The 27,804-nt window shown below is 49.2% G+C and overlaps 1 protein-coding gene across 6 annotated transcripts in view; it reads right to left on the bottom strand.

Moving 5' to 3' along the window:
- Positions 1-5,078: 5,078 nt before the first annotated feature.
- Positions 5,079-27,804, bottom strand: part of TOX2 (TOX high mobility group box family member 2) — a 136,757-nt gene continuing 114,031 nt past the window's right edge. For 3 of the 6 annotated variants that reach the window (XM_023626605.2, XM_070247841.1, XM_070247839.1), the window contains exons 4-9: positions 13,594-13,833; positions 10,873-11,100; positions 10,328-10,408; positions 9,099-9,494; positions 8,323-8,450; positions 5,079-6,040 (exon numbers count right to left, since the gene is read on the bottom strand). In XM_023626605.2, coding sequence (XP_023482373.1) covers positions 6,004-6,040; positions 8,323-8,450; positions 9,099-9,494; positions 10,328-10,408; positions 10,873-11,100; positions 13,594-13,833 — 1,110 coding nt within the window. In that variant the 3' untranslated portion in view covers positions 5,079-6,003. The remainder of the gene's footprint in view (positions 6,041-8,322; positions 8,451-9,098; positions 9,495-10,327; positions 10,409-10,872; positions 11,101-13,593; positions 13,834-27,804) is intronic. The other 3 variants (XM_023626604.2, XM_070247840.1, XM_070247838.1) reach the window with 1 other exon arrangement.

The raw sequence follows: 27,804 nt of genomic DNA, 5'->3' as shown, positions 1-27,804 counted from the left end.
TGCGTACTGAGTTCAGTACACGTGTACTGAACCCAGGGGTTGTGCTGCTGCCTGCGGGGCGGCTGGTGTGTGTGGGGCGGTCTGACCTGCACCTGCTGTCCCCAGAATGCTCGAGTCCTGGCGTCTGCTCTCCTGGTCTCCCGCCTCCTCACCCCGCCCAGCTTCGCTTCTCAGTGTTGGTGCGCTGGCCCCCAGAGCGGTTTTCTGACCTTCCCAGCATGCTGAGGGCCGGAAAGTAAAGCGTGCGGGGATTGCGTGTAAAGCGAGGGTCTGGGGGACTTCGTGAGAAGCCCCGGAGCTTTCGTGCCTGAGCTCTCAGCCTCCCGGGATCTTCCCACGTGCGAGTGTGAGAAACCCGGAGGGAGGCTAGATTCGGGGTCTGACAGACGTCACCTTAACTCTCAGCTCCCCACAAATTATTTGACCTCCAGCAAGTAACTTGACCTCTCTGGGCAACACGTTCCTCATCTGAAAATCTGTTATAATATATGGTAACAGCCTCGTTAGGAGCTCACAGACTGTTGCAGCCCCCTCCCTGCCCGGGGCACAGCGCGACAGCGCCTCTCCAGCCTGCTGACCATGAGCACGGAAGCCGCAATGCAGGCCACCTCCAGGCCTTGGCTCCCAGGTGTCCCCTGAGACCCCCTCTCACTCATCCCTGGCGGCTGCAGAGCATCCAGGAGAGGAGGCCTGGCTCCCCGCGGCTTGAAGGCTTGGAGGAGGAGCCCCCGAGAGGGAGCCAGAAACTTCTGTTGAGTGACACCGCTGAGATGTCCGGAGTCGTCCCTGCAGCCGAGCCTGGCCGAGCCTGACTGGTGCAGAATGCACGAAACCTGCCTTCTGGGGTGGAGATTAAACAACAGCAACAACAATAATAATAATTACTGTTCTAAGAAGTTTCCGTGTATTAACTCTGTTACTCACAACAACGCTTTGCAGAGGAGCCTATTATTATCCCCAAGTTACATCTGAGGAAATGCAGAAGGGGAGAAACTTGCCCAAGGCCGTCCCACCTGGAGGCAGCAGAGTGACGCTCTCAGGCAGGCTGTGCCCTCAGCGCCCGCTCCTCACCACCGCGCCGGCCGGCCTCTTTCTGCACGACAGCCCTCCAGCCTCTCGTTGGTTTGAGGTTACTGGTTTGGGCAATTTGGGGAGCAGAGCTGAGTAATATCTGATGGGTTGGGCAATTTTTTTAAAACCCCTGAGTCTGTAATAGCTTGTCAGATTTTTTTGCATGTGAGTGCTTTCAAACTTTCAAGAACACGTTATTCCCACACTAACTGAGGTATGTACATGCATGTGCTGTGCACGGGTATGCACAGTTGGGTGGTTTGTGTGTGTGTGTGCGCGTGCATGTGATGGGCATGTGTGTGCAACATGCACTTGTGTGTCTAGTGGGTGGGTGTATGGGGGATGTTTGTGTGCCTGTGGTAGCTGCGTGTGGAAGGCTTGTGTGTGTGAATGTGGTGTGTGTGTGAGGTATGTATGCATGTTTTTACATGTGTGGTGTGTCATTGCATGACATGCACACATGGCATATATGTGTGCACAGGCATTGTGTGCATGTGGTGTGTGATGTGTATGGTGGGCATGCCGATGTGCTATGCACGTGTGTGATGTGAATGTGTATGTTTTTGTGTGGTGTGGGGGTATGTAACGTGCCCACGTGTGGATTTGATGTGTGTGGTGTGTGTGGTACGTGTATGCATGCATCTGTACGTGTTTTGGGTGCACTGCACAAGTGTATGCTCTCTCACATGCACACCAGCTACACATATGCACACCACATATGTGTTCACATTTCTCTTGCTTTCACCAAGTACACCATGCACAGATATGCACACCACAGAAAAAGAGATGCACACCACCACACACAAATACACAGCCCAAGTATGCATGCATAAACACTACACACAGACACACACACCACACGTGCACACCTCATCCACCCCACACGCGAAACACACAGGCACGTGACTCACTCCCCCACCACTCTCCACCACCCCACCACACCGGGAGTCAGGGCTGGCCGGACCCCAGGAGGTGGATGCCGAGGTCAAGGGCTCAGGAATAAGCACCGTGCCTGAGGTTCGCCTTCAACCTGACGGTGGCTGCCCCCGTTCCTGACTCAGAGATCCTCACGCAGCTATGTGGATGCAGCCTCAGCTTTTCTTCTGGAGAGAATTCTGGAGACTACCAGCACAGAGCCACAGCCTCTGGGGGACTGGGATCAGGAAAGCACAGCCCTCTAGAAGCCCGTCAGTCCTTGGGATCAGTCCTGGTCACTGTGCAGGGCACAGCCCTGTCACCTCACCCAGGAGGCCTCCGCAGACCCCGGCTGGAGTGGGGCCCCCTCTTCTGCATTCTCCTGCCTCCCTCTTTTAGCACTGGTCACGTAGTATTTGTTATATTTTTATGATATATAATATAAAGTACAACTTTATAATTTTAAATATTATTATTTTCCTTCTCTGCCTCCCCAACGAGACCTGAAGCTCCTGGAGGACGGAATCTGCGTCTGATTCCACTCGGCATCCCCAGTGCCCAGCCGAGGGCCTGGCAGAGGTTGACTGCTCACTTGTGCGTGTTCTTGCTTAGTCAGCAAATTGAATTTTAGCATCATGGACTCTGAGGATTAAGTGGAAGGCCCCTCCGCGCCATGATGCCCACATTCCAGTCTAATGTGGAAATTCATACGGAGCCCTCTGGGGATGGATTACCGCTGGGCAACCTTAGGACCTGCCATACTTCCCTCCTGGGCCTGGGGCTGGCCTCTGTCCAGGCTGTGCCTCCTGCGAGGATTCCACTGTGTTTGTTGGGGGAGGTGTGTGATGGAGGAATCTGAAGGAGGCACTTGGCACTCGGACAGACAAGGGGCTTTGGTCCCTGGGCGAGCTCCACGGACAGTGGGCCAGGCTGTAGGCAGGAGCTGAGGGTCCTCACAATGTCAGGGGCACTGTTCTAGGGTCCAGGGGCTAACAGGTGCTCGAGGTGTGGCAGGTCCAGACCACAGACTGGCCTTGGCAGGTTGAGGGTGCCACGGCCACGGCAGTACCCAGTCTATTCTGAGGCTGTGCAACCAGGGTGGCAGCTCTGGGAGCATGGGGGTGGGGGTCGGGGGGTGGGAGCTGTGGCAGAGGCCTTGGTGCTTTTACCATGGTTGTGGCCTTGGGCTCTCGGTGGCTCCATGGGTTGTGGCTGTCACCACCACAGGATGGAATAGGAAGAATGCAGCAGACACTACTTCCAAGGAGGGAGAAACTTTCTGCAAACACGTGGGAACCTCAGTCCCCCTTGGGCGAGGTTTGGGTGGGTTTCAGGGGCTGACAGTCTTGCATCTGCAGGTAGGGCCAGAGCCAGTGACAGAATACGGAACATTACTGATGAGGCCCCACTGTGCTCAGCGAGTATCACAGGTCTATTTCTCTAGAAATAGACAGAGCCCGAGATGGGAACTCTGGTTAGAGTGATTTATTGAGGGGGCACGCTGGGAAAGGGAGGGAAGCGATCAGGGTAGGGTCGGGAAGAAGCTAAGCAAGGATGGCTGGAGAGCTGCTGCAGCCTGATCCTGAGGAAGCTCTGGAGCGTGAACGGTACCACAGAGTTGGCTGCTCCATTAGCAGAGGGCAGCTCTGGGGAGATGAGGCATCACGTCCTGGCCAGGGCAATGACTGGGACAAAGGGGGCAGCTTTGTGAGCGGCCAACACTCAGGAGCTGGGGGATGGGCACTGGCCGATTAAGGGATCTGGTTGGGGTGCTAACAGCACCCACTATAGTTGGCGTCCACTCCATGGAAATCAGCCTTCTTGTACCTTCCATCGACCACTGGCTCTGTCCCATTGTCTGGGGCCACAGGACACACCCACTTGACAATCCCTGATATCTGTAGGCAGGGTATTTAGACTGCTTGGGCATCTGAGCATCCTTTGCAGCTGAGAGGCCAGCCTCGGCATGCAGGCACTTCCAAAGGACTCCTGAGCTCTTGGCACAGCAATGAGAGGCAGGTGGATGTGTCTGCCTTGGAAGCAAGAACCCAATGGCCTTGCACTCTTGTTATTTCAGGCTGTCTGCACGGATTCCAATAATGCTGTTTTCTCAAATGTAGAAGCAAGAGTTGAATATTAAACTAAGTCATCACCGTGTTACTGACCAGCTCCCCACAGGAGAGGACATTGTAGCCACATGAAATACTGATGCTTTGTGTTGCAAGGATGCTGCTCACATGGCAGCGGGTTGCTTGTGTTTGTTGGTTGGGTTTTCTTGTTTCTTTTTCCAAAGTGGATTACAAAATGCCCTCCAGTGAGGAAACTGCTCACAGAGAAATGGCGCCCCTCCCCACCCCCGGGCTGTTATCTGGGAGAAGGCGGGGTTCGATGAAGGAGCAGCCCTGAGGGCTGCTGTCCAGGGGGGCTCCCGTCAGGATCATGGGTCTGGCTCAGAGGGCCAGTGGATGTGCCCATGTCGAAATAGTAGTGTCATGGGGCCCAACAGCTGGAGCCTCCCAAAAGCTCCCCCACACCAGGCAATTGTTATTTTTCCAGATACAGTTAAAATAGTCACATAATTACTATTATTTTTTTGAAGTATCACCACCTAACATTTGTCGGGAAACCTGGTTTAGAGTCGCCTGTCTGGGATGCTTGCTGTGCTCAGGTTTGGAGAAGTCCACCCCTCACCCCAACCCCTGGGCTCCCACCACCCTGAACCCACCCTCACCTCCAACAGACTGAAAGCTTTCAGAAGACAGAGGCTCCGTCGGTGGGGTGGTGGGAGGGTGCACTGCGGTCACCTGCTGATGAGTGCTCCCTGCCCGGCCAGCACTCTATGCCCAGAAGCCCCTTCAACCATCACAAGAACCCTGCGTGTTCAACCCGTTACTATGCCACTTCTACAGACGGCAAGATGGAGGCCAGCGAGGCTCTATCACCCACAGCCACCTCAGGGGCAGGTAGATGGCAGGGACGACCTCTACCTCAATCTGACTGACGCCAGGGGCTCCGTCCTGGCAAAGCCACCAGCGAATGGCACTTCGGAAGGCCTGGCCCCGGCTGAGCCAGTACAAGAGGAAACAGACTTGTTTTCAGCTTTTCAGACGTTTTATTACAAAGGAGTCTGAGAGAAGCACTGGGCACCGAGACACACGTTCGCCAGGGCCAAGAAACAGCGGCAAACAACACCAAGAACCAAACCCAAACCAAAGCCCAAACCACGCACGCTTTAGGGCACACTGCATTTCTGTTCTTGAGTCTTCTTCTTAAATAGACAAAAGTCATTGTTGGCAATTTTAAATAGATGGTTTTAAAAAAAACACACACACACAATGCCTCCGAGTGTGGCTATAAATTGTCCGGTTCTTGCCATACAGACGATGAAACGGGTTGGCAGCCGCTCTGTGCACCTCTCCCTGAAGATAAAACTTAAAAACATGTGCTAAGGGTCATATAAAATGCTTTTTACCTTAAAGGAAACTACTTTTCTCCCCCCACAAAATAATCTTACAGATGTCTTCAGCACAGTTCTAAAACACTTAGTCAACTACTTACACGGAGCCAACAGTTCATAGGGTCATAATCTTTTGTTCACACTGTAAAACCGCATTTGCACGTCCGTGGCTGGGCTGGCCCCTGCCCCAGGCATCTCGGGGTGGGTCTCTGTCGGTAAGCGACCCCTCCAGGGGCAGCCCACAGGCGCGTGGGCTGGGGCCAGACGTCCAGACATGGGGTACGGTGTGCAGGGCGAGGAGCGGGGGCCACAGTAACCCTGGAGCAAGCAGGTCAGGGGGCGGAAGGTTCCTGCAGGTTCTCTGGGCTGGCGGCGGGCGGCGGGCTGCCTCTGCAGTCTGGTGGGAGGTCGAGGGAGAGTCTCAGCCCTGGGGCATTGGCATGTCACTGCTCTCTCTTCTCTGTCACCCTGCTTCTGCCCAGGCCTTTTCTCTGCTGTTGGCCCTTCCGGCTCTGAGCAGTGCCCTTCCAGCAAGCCTCAGGGAGGAGGGGGAGGCGGGATTAGGTGAGGTAGAGCGATTTATCCCTGGGGAGCAGGCTGTGGGAGAGAGGAGGGGCTGTCAGAGCCAAGGCGACCCCACCCAGGTGCCTGGCCCTCAGGGGCCTGGACACAGGGCCCCGGGCAGCCGCAGGACACCCGCTCACTAGCCCTTCACCCTACCCTGGACTCCGCTGCCCCCCTGAGGATGAGTGAGGGGCAGGTGCTGGTCCCTCCTTGACTGTGCACTGGGGAGAACCTAACACCCCTCCCGGGACCCTGGGGGGAAGGTGGCAGCAGTGTGTCCGTCCTTCATGGAAGCCAGTTCCAACACGGCCAGGGTTCTCAGCTCAGTTTTTGGTCGCAGTGTTTCACGTATAAATTTCAAACAGAATTAAAGACGGGCAGGTGCTTTTTATGTTTTTGCAATAGGGCGCTCATTTGTGATAACATGGATGGACCTCGAGGGCATTACGCTGAGTGAAATAAGTCAGACAGAGAAAGACAAATACCCTATGTTCCCACTTATGTGGAGAATAAAAAAACCCAACAAGCTCATAGACGGAGAGAAGAGATTGACGGTTGTCAGAGGTTGGGGGGGGGGGGTTGAGTGAAACGGGAAAAGAGGGTCAAAAGGTACAAACTTCCAGTTATAAAATAACTAAGTCCTGGGGGTGTCATGGGCAGCAAGGGGACTGCAGTAACAATACTGTATTGCTATTTGAAACTCGCCAAGAGAGTAGATCTTAAAATTTCTCATCACAAGAAAACAAAGTTATTAACTATGTGTGCTAATGGATGATATCTAGGCTTACTGTGGTGATCATTCCACAACGTGCACAAACAGCAAATCATTCTGCTGTACCTCTGAAACGAACATAACGCTATACGTCGATTATATGTCAATTAAAATAAATGAATGAAATAGGGCACTGCTGTCATCGCCCCTCCATGTTGGGGAAGCTCTGACATTCTGGGCTGTCCACGAAGGAGCCCCCCGACCTCCACACTCTGACCCTCGGGGAGGGAAACTGCGGTGAGGGGGAGGGGGGGATGGGAGTTCCTGCTGAGCTCAGGCCGCCTGCTGGTAGACTCTCCTGCCGGGCACATCAGAAGTTGGGGCCCGTGCCAGGTGTGCTGGCTCGCTGGCAGGCTTGGCAGGGGAGGAGCCAGAAGGCCGAGAGCTAGGGCTGGGGCAGCTGGCCTGTGGCAGAGATGGCAACTGTCCACCAAACGTTAGTGTCCCACCTCCCAAGGGGTGGAGCTGTTGCAGGGGCAGCAGCCTGGCACCACAGTTCCCAGGCACAGCCGCAGGATTAGTTCCTGCCAGGGGAATGGGAGTGGGGGTTGGTGGGGTTAGGGAGCAAGCCTGGTCTCTCAGTTCTGTTTTGCTGTTCTGCTGGCCGAAATGAGGTCACTCTGGGAGGAGGTGTCGCACGGATCCAGGAAGACTTTCTAGAGGAGGGGCAATTAGCGTGGGTTTGAAAGGCTAAGAGGGCTGGAGGGGAGAGGATGTCCTGAGGATGAGGACCAGGGAGGAGCCAAGTGGCGCTGGAGTCTGCGTGTCAAGGCGATGCTGGGCTGCAGGGCTGGTGTGGGTACCACTAAATTCGGCGATCCCTTGAGTTCAGTAGTCGGCCTCTCCTCCCAGGCTGCGGTCAACACTGCCTGGTGGCTCACCTCGATCCCTTCCTGCCCTCGCAGCTGCCCTCTACCCTTGGCTGGATGGGACCTGCCTTACCTGGGGGGCTACACTCTCTGGGGCAGCCCACAGCCAATGGCTGACTGACACAGGGTACAGAAGCCCTGGGCTCCTGATGGGATGGCGTCTCCGGTGGATGCCTGCCCAGAGCTCCCAGCTGGATGGGGCTGACCGAGTCTCCAGCTGAGGCCACACCCTCGCTCAGCTCCTTCCCCTGCCCAGTCCTGCTTCCCTCTCTCCCTTCCTCCTGCCAGCTCTCCCTCAACATGTCATCATCATCATCAAGGGCACCCAAACCCCTGCAGCCTCAGGCTCTGCTCCTAGGGAACCTGACCGAAGACAGAAAACATTCTGTAGATGTCACACGGAACCCCTCAGGAAAAAACCAGGATGGCAGGAGAAAAAGCAAGATGGAAGACGGGCCTCAGTTTCCCAAGCGGGCCTTGCACAGACCAGCTGAGTCCACCTGGGGCCTGGCTTCACTCTCGTCCTCTCTTAAAGCACACACGAGGCTCTCCTGCGGGGCTGACAGTGACCTGGCCCTTCCCATCCCTTGGCATGTCCCTTCCCATCCCATGTCCCCCTCTCTGGCACCAGCAGGACCAGGGCCGCACAGTGGTGGGCTGGGGCGAGGACCGACCTGCAGGTGCTGATGCCACACTCCCCGCTGGGGTAGCTGCTGTCCCAGTCTCCGCTGCTCGTGGGGTTGGACGGGCCAGGGGAGCGGGAGCCGGAGCCGCCGGGGAACTCGGAGATGTGAGGGAAGTCCTGCCAGGGAAAGGAGGCCGGTGAGCCGAGGAGAGGGCGCAGGAGGTACATGCGCCTGAGGGGTTCGCAGGGACACTTCCTCCCTTGCACAAAATCTCCACTCTGCCTCTCCACCGGGAGGCGTCTTCCTTTTCCCACTAGAGCACCTTTTGAAAAGTTCAGCCCTTAGCTGCAGGAGGGGGTGAAGGACTTTGCTTTCAGGGCCTTTCCTAGTCCGGGCCTCAGTTTCCCAATTTGTAAAATGGAGTTATTGGGCTGAATGACCTCCCAGGGCCATGCAAGTCTTGTAACAGTGTCTGTGGATGGCTCAGACAGGGGCTGGGGCTGATCTGGCAGAAGCCACAGTGGCCCCAGCCCCTCGGGCCAGAGAGCGGAAGTGGATGAGGATGAGAGAAGGCAGGCCTGGGACACCCTAAGAGTGTCAAGAGTCTGTCTGGCAACTCGTCAACTGTTCACTGCAGCCAGTCCATCTCGGGTGAGATGTACTAGACCCATTTCACAGATGTGGTAATTGAGGCTCAGAGAGGTAAGGCGCCTTGGCCAAGGTTACCCAGGTGGTGAGTGGCAGGCCCAGTATGTGAAATCCCAAGCTGCCTCCCCTCTCCACAGGGGGTCCCAGAAGGGCAGTTCCTACTGCGCCCTGCTTACCTGTGGCCCTGGAGGTGAGGGGCTCATAGCCAGCTGCACCTGGAGTGCCATGGGAGTGGGCAGGACAGGGGGTTGGGGGGCTGGGGACATGCTAACAGGGGGACTGAGCAGGGCGCCCTGGGCGTGGGGGGGCAGAGGCAGCTGCTGGTGCAGCGGGGGACTGAGCGGGAAGGAGGGTGGCGGAGGCGGGGATGCGCTGAGGCCTGGCAGCAGCGACTTGGAGCCCAGAGTCCGGGCGAGGCTGGCGGGAGAGGCCCCGCTGCGGAAGGCCTGCAGGTCCGATGGAGTCAGGAAGGAGGCCAGGCCTGGCATGGCATACATGGGCTGCTTGGGTGGGAGCATCTTGGCCGGAGGGCTCGCTTGCGTGCTCTTGGTCTCCCCCGGGTCCGGGGAGCTCTGAAGGGAGACAGACACCAGTCACTCCAGAGCAGGTGGATGAGCCAGAATGTGGGCCGTGAGGCCAGCTGGCTTTGCAAGCCACTGACATGGCCCCTGGCTGGCTCTCTGGCCCCTTGGGGGAGAGCTGTGGACTAACCAGAGATCATGCAGGGTCCTCAGGACGCTTGGCTCTGACCATCCAACCACCCCTTCTTTAAACCCCAGGGGCCCCCCTGCCTGCGGGGGAGCCCACGCTCCTCAGCCTGGCCAGTGAGGCAGAATGATTCCACTGGGCCAGCCTCTATTGATGCTCCTCCCCAGCCTCTATGCCTTTGCAAGAGCTGTTCCCTCGACATGGAACACTCTTTGCTTGGCCCTTTATGGCCTAGCCCAGAAGCCATGTCCTCTGTAACAGCTTCCAGACAACACCCCTGCCCTGCTTGGGCCACACATCCACCATCGCACTGAGCCTCCTGTGGCGCTGGTGCTGACTGAGGAGGCAGATGGTGTGGTCAGGAGTGAAGGCCAGATTTGAAGACTGACAAAACTGGGTTTGAATCCCAGGACAGGCGCCTAACAGGCTGGAGAATTTCAGGCAAGTTGCTTAACCCCTCTGAGTATTGGGTTCTTGTTGGAAAAATTAAATGAAATGACATGCATGTCAAGTACCCCACATGAGCCTGGCACACAGTAGGCACACTGAGAAGTGACCACCTTGGTCTTACCCATCCTTTCCAAGACCTATGGTGTTGACCTCAGTGGGCCTCAGTTGACCGTGGGCCTCTGTTCTTGCTCCATCCCTGCAGGGGCCCCCTCTTACCAGCACTGTGTCCAGGAACCCCAGGTGTTACCTTGGAGACAAGGCTGGCCCTGTAGGCAGCCAGAGCCTTCAGATATTCCTTCTTTGCCGCCTCGGTCTTCCTCTTGTAGGCCTGAAAGATCCAAGACAGGGCAACACCGGGGAGAGGCTGGGTGATGAGCCTGAGGTCACACAGCTGGCACCCAGCATTTGCCTACAAGCTGGTTCTGCTCCCTCTTCCCCCTAGAGGCCCTTCAGAGGGGGCCAGAGGCATATGGGCAGGGGGACAGGCAAGCTCCGGCCTGGACCTCAGACTGTCAGAGTTGGAGGGACAAGATAGATAGAGATGCTTGTTCTCAATTGACAGATGAGGAAGCAGAGGTCCAGGATGGTTAGGTCACTACTGAATGCAGCTGGAAAAAGCAGAATTGGAAGGGACCTAACTTCCCAGCTTACAGACGGGGAAACTGAGCCCAGTAAAGACCTCTGCAAGAGGCTAGTTCCAGAGGCCAGGTCTTGTTTCAGACATTCCTGTCTGTCTTTGGTGCCAGGGCCTCAAAGCCTCAGGGGATGGCTCAGAAAAGGACGGAGACTCACCTGTTTCTGCTCCTCTCCCAAGCTGTCCCACATGGAGGCCACGATTTTGGACACATCCCCGAAGGTGGCGCTGGGGTTCTGTCCCTTGATGGCGGCCTGGGTGTCTCTGAAGAAGAGCGCGTAGGCTGACACGGGCTTCTGGGGCTCGTTGGGGTCTTTCTTCTTCTTCTTCTTTGGGTTCTTGGCCTTTTTTCCTGGGTCAGCCGAGGGTCTCTTCTCTCCTGACATCTGCCAGGGTGAGAGGAGTCAGAAAACCAGAGAGGCCCAGGGCCTCCTGCCAGGGGGACCCACCCAATCTCAGGCAGAGCTGGACTTTTCTCAGCAGGCCCACCACAGGCTTGTCCAGCCCACTGCACGGGCAATGATGGGGGGCTGGCTGGCCACCGCCCCGGGCTTGAACACAGGCAGCTTGGGCCACAGTGTAGGGCTAACCACCCACTCGGTGGGGGCGGAAATGGACCCGCGCGTGTGTGCGCGCGCGCGCACACACACACACACACACACACACACACACACACACGTCCTGGGTAGGAGTCCTGGGTTTTTTATTTAACTCATTGAGAATCAGCATGATGGTAAAGTTGATCCAGAGAAACTGGTTAATACCTTTTAGGAATTTTAAATCTTTTCTACTGGACAGAAGTCATTTGCATCTCTACAGGGGAAAATTAATTTGCCTTGTAATCAGACAAAAATCCTTTACCTCTCTGTCACTTTTTCCCCAAGTGAACGTCTGTCTTCATAGAGTGTGAAACCCCCTAATCGATAACGAACAACGAATCAAAACATAGGTACCTTCTCCGCGGGAATCAGAGAAGTCTTGAGTGAACCTGCTAGACAATGCTGTGGACACCATTGAAATAATGTGCAGTCACTGTTTTTTGACCTATTTCCAAGTTTTGGATAGATATCTTTTCTTAACAGTTGACCCCTCTTATGATCAAAAATAACCCCCAGAGATTATGCTCGATTACAAAGGCTCGGTCTCCTCCACCACATTTTAGCTGTGCAACTTGGGGCAGGGGGCTTAGCCCGCTGTGGCCCCTGTGAAGTGGTTGGATGGCAGTGAGGTTAGTGTGACTGTCATTGGTGTGGCCTCACCCTGGACACCTGGCCTCTGGAGCAGTCCAGCTCCAGACCACAATCGTGCAAGCACCTGACTTGGGGCTTCCAGGGTGGGGAGGGGATGGAAACGCTCACTACAGACCTCGGGGGCTCACTGACAGGACCCTCAGGCCACACAGGGATCAGGGGCTTTGGTCAAAGGTCCTGCATGCTGCAGAGAAGACTGGCTCTATGCACCAAGAAGATGAAGGTGACCCCAAGGAAACCGTGGCCAGCAGACAGACTTGGCCTCCATGTCTGAGGGACAGTGAGGGGCAATCTGTAGCAAGGGCAGTTCTGTTCCTGAGCCTTCCTCCGCAGCCAGCACCTCTCCAAGCCTCGGTGCTGTCAGCACCGTGGGGAGGCCCTAACGCAGGATAAGGGACACAATGTACCTGTAAGTGATGCAGAGCTGAGCAGACGCAGAATTGCAGGTGGTTAAGAGCACCTATGCTGGGGCCAGACTGCAACCACCTCGGTTTGAAGTCTGGTTCTGTGACACTGGATAAGTTACTTAACTTCTCTGTGCCTCAGTTTCCCCATCTGCCAATCAGCGATACTAATGGCACCTACCACATGGGGTTGCAATGAGGATTACACGGACTCCTACTTGTTGTGCGCTTAGAACAGTGTCTGGCCCGTGGGAAATGTTTTAGACATTTTTGTAAAATAAAAACCACCCCTGCGTGGCCTACGTAGAGACCAACTTATCCTGGGGATGAAGCTGGACCAGGACCCAGAGGTGCCCACCCCAGCTCACGAGGTTAGGGCCTCTGGTAGATGGTGCAGTGCCATGGTTACTGCCCAGGCCTCTGCAAGGCCACGGAAAAGGGTGAGAAGCCCTTATGAAGAAGGAAGGGCACCATACTGAGGGCAGCAGGACGTTGAGGGATCAAGTCTTGATTCTGCCACTAGCCCCGTGGGAGACCCCCAGCAATCACTTCCATCCTTGGCCTTCCTGGGCCCCTGTTTTCTGCCCCAGTAAAGCAAGATGCTCTCCAACAGAGAGGCAGATTTGGGGTCAGTGCAAAGAAAGGACCAGAGCCTGGACGGTGATGAGCTCTCATGCCTGACGTGTGCTTGAAGAGGCAGGATGATCCCGGCTTCAGGGCTGCTGGGGGGGGGAGGCATGTCCTCAATGAGGGTTTTTTTTTTAGTGCTCTGTCATGTGGTCAGTGCTGCCCAGAGGTGCCCTCTGCTGGATTGCCCATTTTTGTCAGAGTATTTTTGCTTAAAAGGCCAAAGTGGCCATAGGACGTGACCCTGAGGATCTTTCCCATGCCATCTATGCCACTGAAATGACCCACTGGCCATTCAGGAAAAAGACATCATGTTTTCACAGAATTTTCTCACCCATCCTCTTGACATCTGTTGGTGTTGTCTCTGCTTTACACTCAGGCCCTGGGAGCACAGAGGGGCAAAGCTCGTCAAGGATGCTCCGCAAATTTAGCAGCTGAAGCCAGGTTTTCCAAACCCCAATAGGTGCCGTTCCCGCTGACCAGGGGTTCCACTAGCTGTCCCCATTCTACGTCTGCTTCCTCTACTCTTCTAGAGGCCCAGCCCCCTGCTGACAGGAGAGCTCAGTCTTAAGGCTTTGCATTTCCACCGCTACAGTACCTTGAAATGTGCTTCCGACTCCTCCTCCTGAGTTGAACTGGAGGGAGAGGGGGTCGCTGACTTGCTCCCTGGAGGTGACGGGGAGCTGTGGGCGATGCCGCTCCGGAGGCCCATCTGAGAAATGAGCTGGGACTGGCTGAGGGCGCTCATGTGGCTGGCCAGCATCGCCGGGCGGCTCAGCAGGGGCCCTGGTCGGCTCGAGTCATAGGCAGCAACCTCCGAGTGGACCATCTCCTGGATCTAAGAGAGGAAGACAGGGCATTTTGTGTTAGAAAGGACCCGCCCTGCCACCCCATCACATCTGCACATCACGCCCAGAGGAGGGGCATGTGGATGAGAGGTGGTGGGTGGCTGGCTCCACTCTGAGCTGTGGTTTCCCCATGGATCCCCGAGGGGCGAGCCCCCATTCTATTTTGCACGATTCAGTGCACGTACGGGGGGCCTACAGCTCCTTGACGGTTTACCATCCTATTGACATTCACCCCACACAGGCGGTCAGCATTCTGGCCTTTGCCAGAGAGCTCAGTCCAGCTGTGAATGGATCATTTTATGATACTGAGTCTTCCTTCCTGGAACCCAGTGTGTCTCTGAATTTATTCACTATGCAGCATGAGAGCAAAGAGCACAGATGCTGGAAGCCGACTGTGTTTGACAGCTTGGTGACTTTGGCCAAGTTACTTAACCTCTCTGTGCCTCAGTTTCTTCATCTGAAAAGTGCAGATAATAATTAAATCTACCTTCTAGTGTTGTTAAGGATTAAATGCACCTGGCACAGAGTAAGTCCTATATCGTATAAAGGTTTGTTAAATACATAATATAAAAAAATTCCTTAATAAAATTTTGCACTTTTCTTCCTATAGGTCAGCAATTTTCTTATTAAAATTATTCCCTATGATATTTTCTAATTGGCTATTTTTTACACACAGGCATTTTTCACACTAAACACATATTTAGAATAGTGTGTACTTTTCACCTAAACACTATATACACGCACACACACTGTTCAGTGAGGCATACCAATTTGCATGCTCATAATTATTTTTATTTCCTCTGCATCTGTGGTTATTTTTCCCTTCTAATTTCTCATGTCGAGTATCTGTGTTTTCCTCTCAGTTTTTCTTCATTAGGCAAGCACATGGGTTTTCCACTTTATTATGTGGGATTTTTTTTTTCTCCTCAAAAGAATCAAATCTCAAATTTATCACTTCTCCTTCTCCTACACATTTTCCTCTGAGTGTGACTTGAACATTTCTCAGAGACTTTACCATGTAAGGTTTTCATTATTGTTTTTTATGTATTTATTTAATTTATTTAATTCTCTCTTTTATCCAACAGTCATTTCAGAAGTTTTGAAATTTCTAAGAGGTTAATTTCTGTTTGTTTCTCTTCATTTTGCTACTAATTTCTAGTAATAAAAGTGATCAAAGAATATGGTTTGTACTATTTGCACCTTTGAGAATTTATTAAGGTTTCCCTAAGGACCCCAAAATGTCCAAATTTTGTATCTATGCCACAGTTCCGGGAAGCAAAGGGTAAGCTGTGTCGGCAGATTAATATAACAGTATCGCGTTTATCTATTCGATCAGTGGGGATGGTAGTATTTCGATTCCTGTCTTACTTTTTGGCTTATCTAAGTTGCCTACAACTTTTCTGCTTCCATTAAAATCTCCCTTAATGTTTGAAGTTTTTGTTTTAGGAATTTGATCTTGGTTTTTATCACAAAAAGAAAACTGGCAATTATATCTTCATTATGGGATGAACTTTAATATTACTATAAAATGTCTCATTTTTGCCTTGAATTCAGTGGCATTTGATATTAACATTCTCTCTTTGCCTGTATATGTATTTGTTTGAATTTGTCTGGCGTGTCTTCATTTCTCAGGAACTTTCTTTTTTACGTTTCTCTGAATTTTCATTTTTTTAGGGTTATTTTTGTCAAATGTGGGCATTTGTGTTACAGTCAGCTTTAGAAAAAGAACTGAGATGTTTTCCTTTTTCTTTATGTCCTGGAACAGCAAAAATAACCTAAAAATTCTATTTTTCTTAAAGGAATAAAAGAGTTTATCCATAAAACCATCTGAGGTCCAGTGCTTCTTGAAAGATTGATTTTCACAATATTTTCCATGGTTCATAGGTCTATTTTAGTTTCCATATTCTCATGATTTAGTTTTGGTAAATTATATATATATTTTCAGAAAATTGTCTACTTCATCCAGATTTTAACACTAACAGCACACCACTGGGATAATATTATCATACATATTTCTAACCTCTCTATGGCATTTGTAGTTAAATCCCCACTTACAATTATAGTATTGTGAATGTATACTGCTTTTTAAATGTTTCCTTCTGAAAAGTTTATATATTTTTAACTGTCTATCCAAAGAACCAGTTCTTATATTTTTAAAAAATCCAATTTAACAACTTTTCTGATGATTAATTAAATTTTTCCTTCCTCTCTATTAATGTTGACTACAGGTATCAAATATTGCTTTTTATCTAGCTTTTCAAATTAAACAATTTACTTATTTTCACTTTTTCTTTTTTAATAACAGAAGTATCTGGGGCAGAGTTCTTTGGTGTGTAGGAGGCACGTGGCAATGCCTGGAGACATTGGTTTCACAAGTGCCTGGTGTGTGTACGGGGGTGCTACTGGCATCTAGTGTGGAGGCCAAGGATGCCGCTAAACATCCTACAATGCACAGGACACCCCCCCCCAATAAAGAATTATGTATCCCAAATGTCAGTGGTGCTGAGGATGAGAAGCCCTGCTCTGTAACTATGATTTTTTTCCCCCTGAGAAGGATTTTAGCTGCATCATATAAATATTTTTAAAATATTCTACAACTGAAGACTTGATTTTCCTTTTTATCCTAAAGTTATTTGGAAAAGAGTCTTTATGGGATGTATCCTTTTGTTATTGGGGTCAGAGAACATGACTCCTAGAATTTTATCTGTTTGGTATTGAGGGTTTCATTATGGCTTAGGATACGATCAATTTTTGTAAAATTTTCATGGACATCTGAAAGAATGTTTACTCTGTAACGTACACATTTCTCTCTGCGTCTATTCAATACACTGTTTTGACTGCTTTAGCTGAGAAATCTCGAGAAAGATGAGTCAAAGCTTCCCACTACCATGGTGCTCCAATCAGTTTCACTATAGAATTTAAACAGGTTTTCTTCATATACATTGACGTGAAGCTACTCATTCCCATTAATATATATAAATATAGAAGGCTATATTTTCATTATGGCTTCCCCTCGTTAATAAAAAAAGTATCTTTGCCTCAATCAATGCTTCTATTTTAAATCTTGCTTTATCTGGGATCACTGTCCCTCTCTTTACTTTTCCACTGTTTATTTTTGTCCTGCATCCTTTTAAGTGTGCATCTTGTAAACAGCATTTAGGTAGATTTGGGTTCTGAGTTCTTAATATGCTATATCGTGAAATATATATTTTATTATTATATTGTTCATAAAGAAACCTGAGAAACAGGCTTAAAGTGAATTGTTTTAAAGAGTAGAAGGTTTTACAAACAATCTTATGAAAAAATGGGCAAAGGACTTGATTAGATATTTTGAAGACATACAAATGGCCAACAGGTACGTGAAAAGGAGCTCAACATCAGTAGTCATCAGGGAAATGCAAATCAGAACCACAATGAGATCTCACCTGACACCTGTTAGAAGGGCTATTATCAAAAAGACAAGAGACAAGTGTTGGCGAGGATGCAGAGCAAAGGGAACCCTTGGGAACTGTTGGTGGGAACGTAAATTGGTGCAGTCACTATGGAAAAATAGTATGGAGGTTCCTCAAATTAAAAATAGCACTGCCATATGACCCAGCAATTCCACTTCTGGGTATACAACCAAGAGAAATAAAATCACTGCCTTGAAGAGCTCTCTGCACCCTCATGTTCATTGCAGCATTATTTACCATAGCCACGACTTGGAGACAACCTAAGTGTCCCTGAACAGATGAATGCACACAGAAAATGTGGTGTGTATATACAATGTCATTCAGCCATAAAAAAGAAGGAAATCTTGCCTTTCCCGACAATACGGATGGACCTTGAGGGCATCGTGCTAAGTGAAATAAGTCTGACAGAGAAAGACAAATACTGTATGTTCTCACCCATAAGTGGGATCCAAAATAGCCAAACTTGAAGTAATAGAGAGTAGACTGGTGGTGGCCAGGCCAGGGGGGTGGGGGAAATGGGTGAAAGTGGTCAAAGAGAACACACTTCCGGCCATACGACGCATAAGTTCTGGGGATCTAACGTACAGCATGGTGACTATAATTAACAATACTGTACTGTATCCTTGAAAGGGAAGAGAGTAGATCTTAAAAGTTATCACCAGGGGCTGGCCCAGTGGCACAGTGGTTAAGTTTGCAAGTTCCGCTTCGGTGGCCCGGGCTTTGCCGGTTCGGATCCCAGGTGCAGACCTAGGCACCGCTTATGAAGCCATGCTGTGGCAGGCGTCCCACATATAAAGCAGAGGAAGATGGGAACGGATGTTAGCTCAGGGCCAGTCTTCCTCAGCAAAAAGAGGAGGATTGGCAACAGATGTTAGCTCAGGGCTAATATTCCTCAAACAAACAAACAAGTTATCACCACACACAGGAAGGCAATTATGTGAGGGGTTGGAGGTACTAACAAACCTTATTGTGGTCATCATTTCACAACACATCCACGCATCAGACCATCACATGGTATACCTTAAGCCCACGTATGTTAAATGTCAGTAATATCTCAATAAAGCTGGAAAAAAGTTTTAAAAACTCTCAAAAACCAAACGAGTAGGTTTTAAATCTATTCTCTAAATATCCTCCTTTCCACTCCAAAATGTACACAGTCTTCCTTCCATGACTCTTAAAATAAGAATCTGACATTATTTCCTCAAGGGCAAATGGGCCTTGGGGCTCCGTGGTTAGGGCTTGTTTTTCATTTTACTTTTTTTCTTCCCAGCTGCCTGCTCTAGATTTCTTCAACCAGATATTCCTGACTCAGTAATTTAATATATTGTCGACACTTGATAATGGCAGACTTTTGAATTTTTGCAGATCTGCTAAGTGTGAAATGCTCTCCGAGCTGTTCTAATTTGCCCCGCCCTGATTACTAGAGAGGCTGGCCACTCTTCATAAGTTTGCGGGCTATTTGGGTTTCTGTTTACCCCGCTGTTGGGAGTGTAAACTAGTAAGATAAACACTTTAGGAAATAATCTGACAACAGCCAGGATGTTGAAGATGCACATATCCTATAACCTAGCAATTCTACTCCAAGATATTCTATACTATAAAGAACTTCCCCACACAAGAAGATATATATATATATACTGACAGAAAATTTTTAAAGACTTTGAAATGGGCAAAAGAATGTCCTTTCAATGGAATGCTGGGCATTGGCTAGTGCACCTGTGGGGTTATCTGTTTCTATAGGAATCTGTGCCTTTGACTTTATTTTTTTTAAAGATTGGCACCTGAGCTAACATCTGTTGCCAATCTTTTTTTTTCCTTCTTCTTCTTCCTCTTCCTTTCCCCAAAGCACCCCCCCTCCCCCTAGTACGTAGTTGTATATTCTGGTTGCAGGTCCTTCTGGTTGTGGCATGTGGGATGCCGCCTCAGCATGGCCTGATGAGCGGTGCCATGTCCATGCCCAGGATCTGAACCAGTGAAACCCTGGGCCACCACAGCGGAGCACGAACTTAACCCCTTGGCCCTGGGGCCGGCCCCGTGTGCCTTTGTCTTTGACTAGACTATTTTACAACTTTGTAAGCTGTAGAAAAATGATATTAGTGAAACTTATTTTTTATCATTAAAATTTTTTTACAATTGTGGTAAAATACATATAACACAAAATTTACCATTTTACCATTTTTAAGTGTACAGTTCAGTGGCAGTAAGTGCATTCACATTGCTGTGTTATCATAAACACCATCCATCTCCAGAGCTCTTTTTATCTTGCAAAACTGAAACTTTGTACCTCCTAAACAAAAACTTCCTATTCCTCCCTCCATGACGCCCCTGGCAACCACCTTTTACTACTATGAAATCTGACTACTATTCTGTGACTCTGACTACTCTAGGTACCTCCTGTAAGTGGAATCAGACAGTGTTTGTTCTTTCGTGATTGGCTTATTCCACTTAGCATAATGTCCTCAATGTTCATTCATGCTGTAGCATATGTCAGAATGTCCTTTCAAAGGCTAAATAAAATTCCAACGTATGTGTATACCACATTTTGTTTATCCATTCCTCTGTTGATGGACCCTTGGGTTGCTTCCACATTTTGGCTACTGTGAATAATGCTGCTATAAACATGAGTGTACAAATATCTCTTCAAGATCCCACTTTCAATTCTTTCAGGTATATACTCAGAAACAGAGTTGCTGGATCATATGGTAATTCTATTTGCAATTTTTGAGGAACTGCCACACTGTTTTCCATAGTGGCTGCAACATTTTACATTGCCACCAACAGTGCACAAGGGCTCCAATTTCTCTCCATCCTTGTGAACACTTTTCTTCTTTTTTTTTTTGATAGTAGCCATCCTAACGGGCTGAGGCGGAATGCAACTGATTCTTGTCCATGAAAATGCAAATAAACGTGGTCTGGTAGAGGTACAATTGATACCACCCTGTAGAAAAGAACATTCTATGAGTTGTTCCAAAATTATACTCTCTTGCTCTATAGATATCAACCAGTTTTGCATTTAATAGAAAATTTATTTTAGCATTCTTGGTTGCCTATCCATGTGCCTATTGATCAGATTCTCCTTTTAGCTGACTGTAATATCTTATGGGTGTCCTCATTAATTGAGTTAAATTGACACATTTCACTTTACATTTGTATGAATCATGACATTACCTTTCAAGAATTATATATTACAAAAAGATGATCACTACAGCATTTTTTTGATTCCAGAAAAACTGGAGATAATCTAAATGTTCACCACTTGGGAAATGGTGAAAATCTGTGATATTTTCACATGATGGGATTCTGGATAGAGTTAAGGTAAATGGCCTGGAGCTACATCTACCCATGTGGATGAACTCACAAACAATAATGAGTGGAAAGAGTTTCATAAGGATACACACAATACCTTTACGTACATGTTAAAAACATAAAACATTAGTATAAAGTGTTTAAGGACACATAAAATATAGTAAAGGCATAAAAACACCTACTACAGAATAGTGGTTATTTCCTTCCGGGAAAAGAGACGGATACAAAGGGTGCTTAACTTATATCTGTTATATTTTATTTCTTCAAAAACAGATCTGAAGCAGAAAAATAATAAAAGTAACATGGGCTCTTCAAAGTATAGTGCTGAACTCAAATGAGATGAGTCCTGGGAAGTCTGAGATGAGGGGAGATGGCTGGCATTGCATCACTGGCTACGTAATGCACCCTGAAACAAGGTGTGACTGGCCCTGTCATCTCTAACCGGGCTCCAAACTCTTACGTTCCATTGCCTAACTGACATCTTCACTTGGATGCCCCACAAGCACATCAAACTTAACAAGCTGAAAATGGAACTCTTAATTCTCCTTGAATTTGTTTTACCAAAACACTAAATGGCATCATCCAAGCAATTGTCCAACTCACAAACCTGGGCATCAACCTCGATTTCTCCTGTTCCTTGCGCACCCCCTCCCCTGCAGACACACCTCTGTTGGCTCTGCCTCTACCATGAATCCCAAATCTTACACACTTCTCCCTCCCAAGCCACTGTCATCTCGCTTCTTATTTTTCTTATTTTATTGCCCTGCTCCCCATCCCCACCACCCATCTATTTCCCAACCAATCACCAGAGGGATCCCTAAAATATGTAAATCAGACCATGCTACTCCCCTCCTTAAAATTCTTCATCGGCTTCCTGATCTCCTTAGAACAAAGTCCAATCCACTCACCACAGTTTTCAAGGCTGCGCCTTCTTGGACCCCAGGCTAATGCTGCAGCTCTGCTTGCGCACTGCCCCCTTCACTTACCGGGCTCTAGCTCAACTTAACTTCCTTCCTTCAGCCCCTCAGCTGATACAGGAAGGCTCTCCCTGCCTCAGGCTCCTGTGCCTGCAGCTCCCTTAGCTGGGAGCATTCTTTCCCTGGACCTCTGCACGCGGCTCCTCATCCTTAAGTTCTTAACTTGAATGTCACCTCCTCAGAGAAGCCTTCCCTGACACTTTGTTGAAAATACCTAACCCACTACTATTATTCTCCACCATCATACTGTTGCCTTCATAATGGGTATTTCAAGCTATAATTATCTTGTTCATTTATTTGTTTATTGTCTCTCTTCCCCTCTGGAAGCTCCGTGAGTGGAGGACTATCTTGCTGGCCATTGCATTCCTAGTGACTTAAAGTGCCTGGAACATAGCAGGTTGGTACTTAATAAATATTCATTGAAGGATGAAAAAAGGACGGGAGGGGAGAATGGTACTCCTGGTAGTACCATCTTGCCTCTTTTCTTGGGAATGTGATGGAATGCAAGTTGTTTATGGTAATAGAACGGGGCAGAATTGGTAGAGGATTGGAGGAGATGTACCATTGGTTGGATATTTCCTTCTTTGAATCAGACTTAGGTTAGGACATAGTCATTCCCTGTAGGATCGACAATCTCCTAAGATTTTTATGAGCCAGATAAGACTCGATCTTCTCTACATCTTTTTTTTGGAGTTTCCTTCACCCTCCTGGCATAGAAAGCACAAATAATATAAATAATCAAAACAAACAAAAAACAGCACAGAATAAAATGATAGAATAAGTAAGAATAAGTAAGTAAAATAGTTATCCAATTATGTATATAAAGAATCTTATTTAAAAATCAGGAAAATTAATCCATTCGTATTTATTGTGAAGACAGAATTATTTGTTCATAGTTATCTCAGCTTATTTTTTTGCTTCCTTGATTTTTCCCCCATCTTTCTTTTGTTGATCAATTTTATCTAGTGATTGTCATGCCACTGTATCATTTTTCTGCCTCCTCATGTAAGAAGAAAAATTAAACTTTTAATTTTTCCCTCCATCAGTGGTTTGTGTTACAGGTTGCTATTATTAATTTATATTTCTTCATTAAATCATCTATTTCAATCGTTATTTTTACAGTTGCAGTAAGTTTCATAACCATGATGACAACAGTACTTAGACATTGACTCCAGGTTTTGCTGTTTTCATTGCTCACACCACTCTTTCTTATACCATATGTTTCCCATACTTAATCTATTTTCATTCATTTTTTAATCAAATGTGCTGCTTAAGTAATTTTTTTATCCCAAAGTTTCTTTGAAATAAGAAAAATATGTATGATGCTATTTTTGTATGCAGGCAGTATTTATTTAATTTTGCCCAAGACTTGGTCGGCTCTTTTGAGCTGAACACTTTCCACTTTCTTCAGAGAAGTGATATTTTATACTACTATTTCTTTCATTATTTCCTCTTTTCCATTGGCCTTTGGTCAGAATTTCCTATCAAACACATATTGAATCATCCAGATCTTTTATCTTTTCAGTCATAATTTTGAGCTCTTTAACTTCTTCCTTGGAGTTTTGGGAGAAAATCTTGAGCTGATCTTTTTTGCTTATTTAATTATGTGCAGTGTTGTTCACTACTTTCACTGCATTTTTAAATCCAATAATCACATATTTCATCCAAAAGCAATCTTTCCTGATGTCAATTTTTTCTCATCATATAGATACACTATATAATTGAAGTTTGTCAGTTTTTCCCCATTTCTTGGTGTAGGATCTTCAGAATAGACCTTCTTTAGATAGACAGTTTTTGTACATTTGTCCAGTGATTTTTCTTTATAGTCCTAATATCTAGATTAGCATGTTGCACACAGCAAGAGCACATGCTTGTTCGACCTACTGAATAAAATTAAAGATAGAACAGCAGGATTGGGTGTGATCTGGGAATGATGTCAAATTGGGCTCCGCTGTGTCCAGGGTGCCCATGGAGGGTGGGTAGGGAGCTGAGCCACTTCACTCCTGCTATAGTTACAAATATATTCTCAGTAAACAATTGTCAGACCTTTCATGACGTCTGCTTTGTGATGGACATAAGCAGACAAGAGAGCTGTGGAAACGAGAGAGCCGCCCCAAGTGCCCTTCAGGGTCCCACAGTTCATTAGAGAGACAGACCCCTATGTAAAGATAACATATGACTGGTTATTGGCAGACACAATCCAACAAGATGTGGGAACAGCCACATACCAGATTTTCTAGGGCATTAAAAAAATTTTGTCCTAATTTCCCCAAAGTGAAAGATATGCCCCCAATTTGAGGCCTGCTACTCGAGGATGCCACTGACGTAGACACCATAGGCGCCTAACCCAGATCCCTCTTACCAGGCGGCTGCACCCATCCCCAGTGTTCTGGGAGGGTCAGCACCTGTCCCCTTCTCCAGAGAAGTGCCTTTGGCCAAACGGGAGCTGCCTCCCTCAAGAGGCTGTGACACCCCACAGCCCTAACGCCCAGGCCTGCAGCAGACGCCAACACTGCGTGACTGACACAGGGGTACAAAAGGCCAGCCCCTCTCCTCTGCGGTGCAGGTCTGCTCCAGACCTCCCTGCGGGATCAGGCTGAAGCGAGTCTTGGCTGAGGCCATATCCTTGCTTGGCTCCTTCCTCTTTGGACCCTGAATCCTGCAGCCCTCTTCTCCTGAGAGCACACCCTCAATAAACAACGTTCACAAGAATCCTTGTCTCAAGCTCTGCTTCTAGGGGTGTCGCCTAAGTCATCCTCCATCGGGTCAACTGGCCTCCCCTCTCTGTGGGCTGCATCCCAACAGCATCAAATCATGCCAACTTCTCTCCTGTTTTTAAATGAAAATCTCCCATGCTTCCAGGTCTCCTAAAAACTTGTTCCAACTTTCCTTCCTGCATGGCTAAGCTTCTTCAGAGAACTGTCCATCCTTACTGTCACTAGACCCCGCCTCCCGTCAGCACTCATCCGGCATGTGTCCTCATTACTATCTATACCACCATAATCATTTTCATTGTCCTCACCACCATCCTTGTCAGGAGGAGGAGGAGAAATTGGTCACATTGGTTTATAACACTGAGTAATTTTCAGCTGTACATCATTATATTTCGGCTTCTCTCCAGACAGCATCGTGTTCACCACCAAAAGTCTAGTTTCCATCCATCACTGCACATATGTGTCCCTTTACCCCTCTTGCCCTCCCCTCACCCCCTTCCCCTCTGGTAACCATCAATCTGTTCTCTGTAGCTATGTGTGTGTTTGTTTATCCTCCACATATGAGTGAAATCATATGGTATTTGTCTTTCTCTGTCTGGCTTATTTTGCTTAGGATAATACCCTCCAGGTCCATCCATGTTGCCCCAAATAGCACAATTTTGTCTTTTTTATGGCTGAGTAGTATTCCACTATGTGTATATACCACATCTTCTTTATCCATTTATCCATTGATGGGCAGTTGGGTTGCTTCCACGTCTTGGCTATTGCAAATAATGCTGTGATCAACACAGGGGTGCATATATCTTTTCAAATTAGCATTTTCATGTTCTTTGGATAAATACCCAGAGGTGGAATAGCTGGATCACATGGTATTTCTATTTTTAATTTTTTGAGAAATCAAGGAGGATACATTTGTATAAAACACTTACTATGTGCCAGAAGCAGTGCTAAGCTTTTCCATATACGACTCATCTAATCACCATAGCTACTGTAGAAGGTGAGTAACATAGTCATCCCCAACTGAGGAAGTCAAGGCTCAGAGAGGTTCAGAGATTTCCCACGCTCACACAGCTGCTAAAGGTGGAGCTGGGTTTCTCCAGACTGTGACACCTTCTCCCTGAGCTACGATGCCTTCCACAAGACCCTCCCCAGTCACCGAGTCCTGGGACGGCTGCCTCCCCACCGGCCCTCTTCCCTCTGCCTGGCGCCTGGCTCTTGGCTGTCCAGCTCTCTCTCCAGCCGGTCCTTCTTGGTGTTCTTCAGCCCACTCCTTAAACACCAGACCTCCTCAGCTCCTATGCAACCTTCCCTCCTTTCCCACACTCCCCCTGGGTGAGTCTGCGGCTGCCACACGGATGCCTATAAATAGGGGTTGCCACCCTGGTGATGATTCTAAATTCGTATGTCCCACCTAAGAAAGAGTTTCATTTAAAGCCAATTTCAGGCTGTACAAAAAGGGGAGCTCACAGCAGAGGTACACAGAAGTGGTCAATGTCCATCCTTCCACGCATTCTAGAACACTCTATTGGTTCACAGGACCCCTTCCCCAATCAGAATCCAGCCCCCTCTGCCCAACACGTTCAGCAGCCATCGCCTCATCCTAATGGCTACAGCAGATGCTGTGAGGGGCTTCCCGTCCACCCCTGCCCTACCTTGGAGGTCCCCCCAGAGGGTCAATGCACCTGCTGACGGCTTCTTGCATTGCTCTGCCAGAAGGCGTTCTCTGCCCAAGGTGGCCTGGAATTGCTGAGGAACTGAGGCCCCAGGAGTGACCCTCAACCACTGAGGGGCAGGAGTTTGTGGACAAAACCTCGGCTTCCTCTCCCCTCAATGGGACAATTCTGAGTGGCATTCCCGACGCCTCTCAGAGGGTCCACGGCAGGGCGGTGTTCCAGTTGCCACAGTGGTCACGGCTCACCGACCTGCCCTTGCCTGGCTTTCTTCCCTCCCAGTCTCACTTCCCCTCTTCTTGCACAGGGTGTCCTGGGATCACCCCCCCAACAAAGTCCTTGCACCCAACCTTCTGTGTCAGCGTCTGTTTGTAGGGGTCCCAAATTAGGACACCGGCCCTCCTTTAGCCCCCAGCATGGCTTCCTTGAGTCCAGGCCACGGGGGCCCTGAGGGACCCTTCTGGAATATAAAACTCCCTGCTCACAACCTTTCAGGAGCTCCCCTGTGGTCTGCTGCCTTGTCCCCGCCTTGTAAAATGCCCCAGGGAGACCTGCACCATCTCTCCTGCAGACCTCTCCAGCCCCTTCCCACAGCTCCCCACGGGCAAGTGGCCTTCTCTCTAGAATGGAGACTTTTTCCCCTGTGGGCTCTGTGTCATTGTCCTCCGAGCTTTACCTGAAACGTCACCTCCTCAGAGAAGCCTTCCCCGATCTCACTCTTCTCCTCCCTCCTCTGGCCACACCCTCTTCCCCAGCCTCTCCGAGGGCTCACCAGGGTGGATCAAGCATCTGCTTACATGCAGAGACACAGCAGCCTCCCCGGCCCTACAGGTGGCCCAGCACACAGCTGGCACTTACAAGCTGTCTGGTAACGAAATGAACCAAGCCCGCCGCTTCCCTCCTGGAAACATAGGGACACGTCCAGGAGCCACAGCTGCAGCCTCTCCAGGAAGGATGGAGCGCAGCAAACGGTAAGGAAGCGCCGAGGGGGATATAACGAGGTTCACCTGGCGTAACAGATCCTCGGGGAGGCAGGCATGCAGAGGGGTTCTTCTCAGATGCCCCAGCTGCCGTCTCCACAGAGAGTAGCCCCAGGGGCCGGGAGCACCGCGCACACACACGGCGGGGTGAGGATAAGACATCGCACCTCTCGCCTTCCCGCCTCCTGCGGGTTCACAGAGCCAACACCCCGACCGCCGCGTCTGAGGCCAGGACGGGAGTCACAAATACAGCCTCACACTCTGCCCGCGGCACTGGGACGCTCCTCCTGCAGGCGAGCGCGGCTCTGCTCAGCCGCGTGCTCTCACGGAAGCCCGGGCCGCAGTTGCAGGGGGTCCAGAAACTTCTCCTTAATTTCTGAGCACAATCAGACCCCAAAGGAAAATTCACAAGCTACTGACCAGCATTTTACAACCCCTTCCACAGTCTCAGAGCAGCCTTTTCTAACAGATGCCAATATCTCTGTTTCACAAAGGATGGAACAACAGTCATAAGGATAATAATACCTCCTATTATACTTAGTGAGTACTCACTGTGTGCCAGGCATGGTGCCAGGAGCTTATGAGCAAACCTTTGACATAAATGCTCTCATCACTCCCATTTTACAAAAAGGCACTAAAACTCAGAGAGGTTAAGTGACTTTCCCCATGTCACACAGCTGGAGTGGGAAAGTCAGAATTCTGGCTGACTCTTCACTGCACCCGCACAGATCTTAATGGCTCTGTCACAGGTGGAGGGTGATAATGAACCTGCTCACATGGGGCAGCTGTGAGGATCCAGTGAGAAGGCTCTTTGTCCAGAGCCTGGCACATAGTAGGTGTTCAAACCAAGTTTTCCTTTCCT

The sequence above is a fragment of the Equus caballus genome, chromosome 22 (assembly GCF_041296265.1).
Source record: "Equus caballus isolate H_3958 breed thoroughbred chromosome 22, TB-T2T, whole genome shotgun sequence".
Taxonomy (NCBI): domain Eukaryota; kingdom Metazoa; phylum Chordata; class Mammalia; order Perissodactyla; family Equidae; genus Equus; species Equus caballus.
Note: the sequence above shows the minus strand (reverse complement) of the source record. Positions and strands in the feature narration are given on the sequence as shown.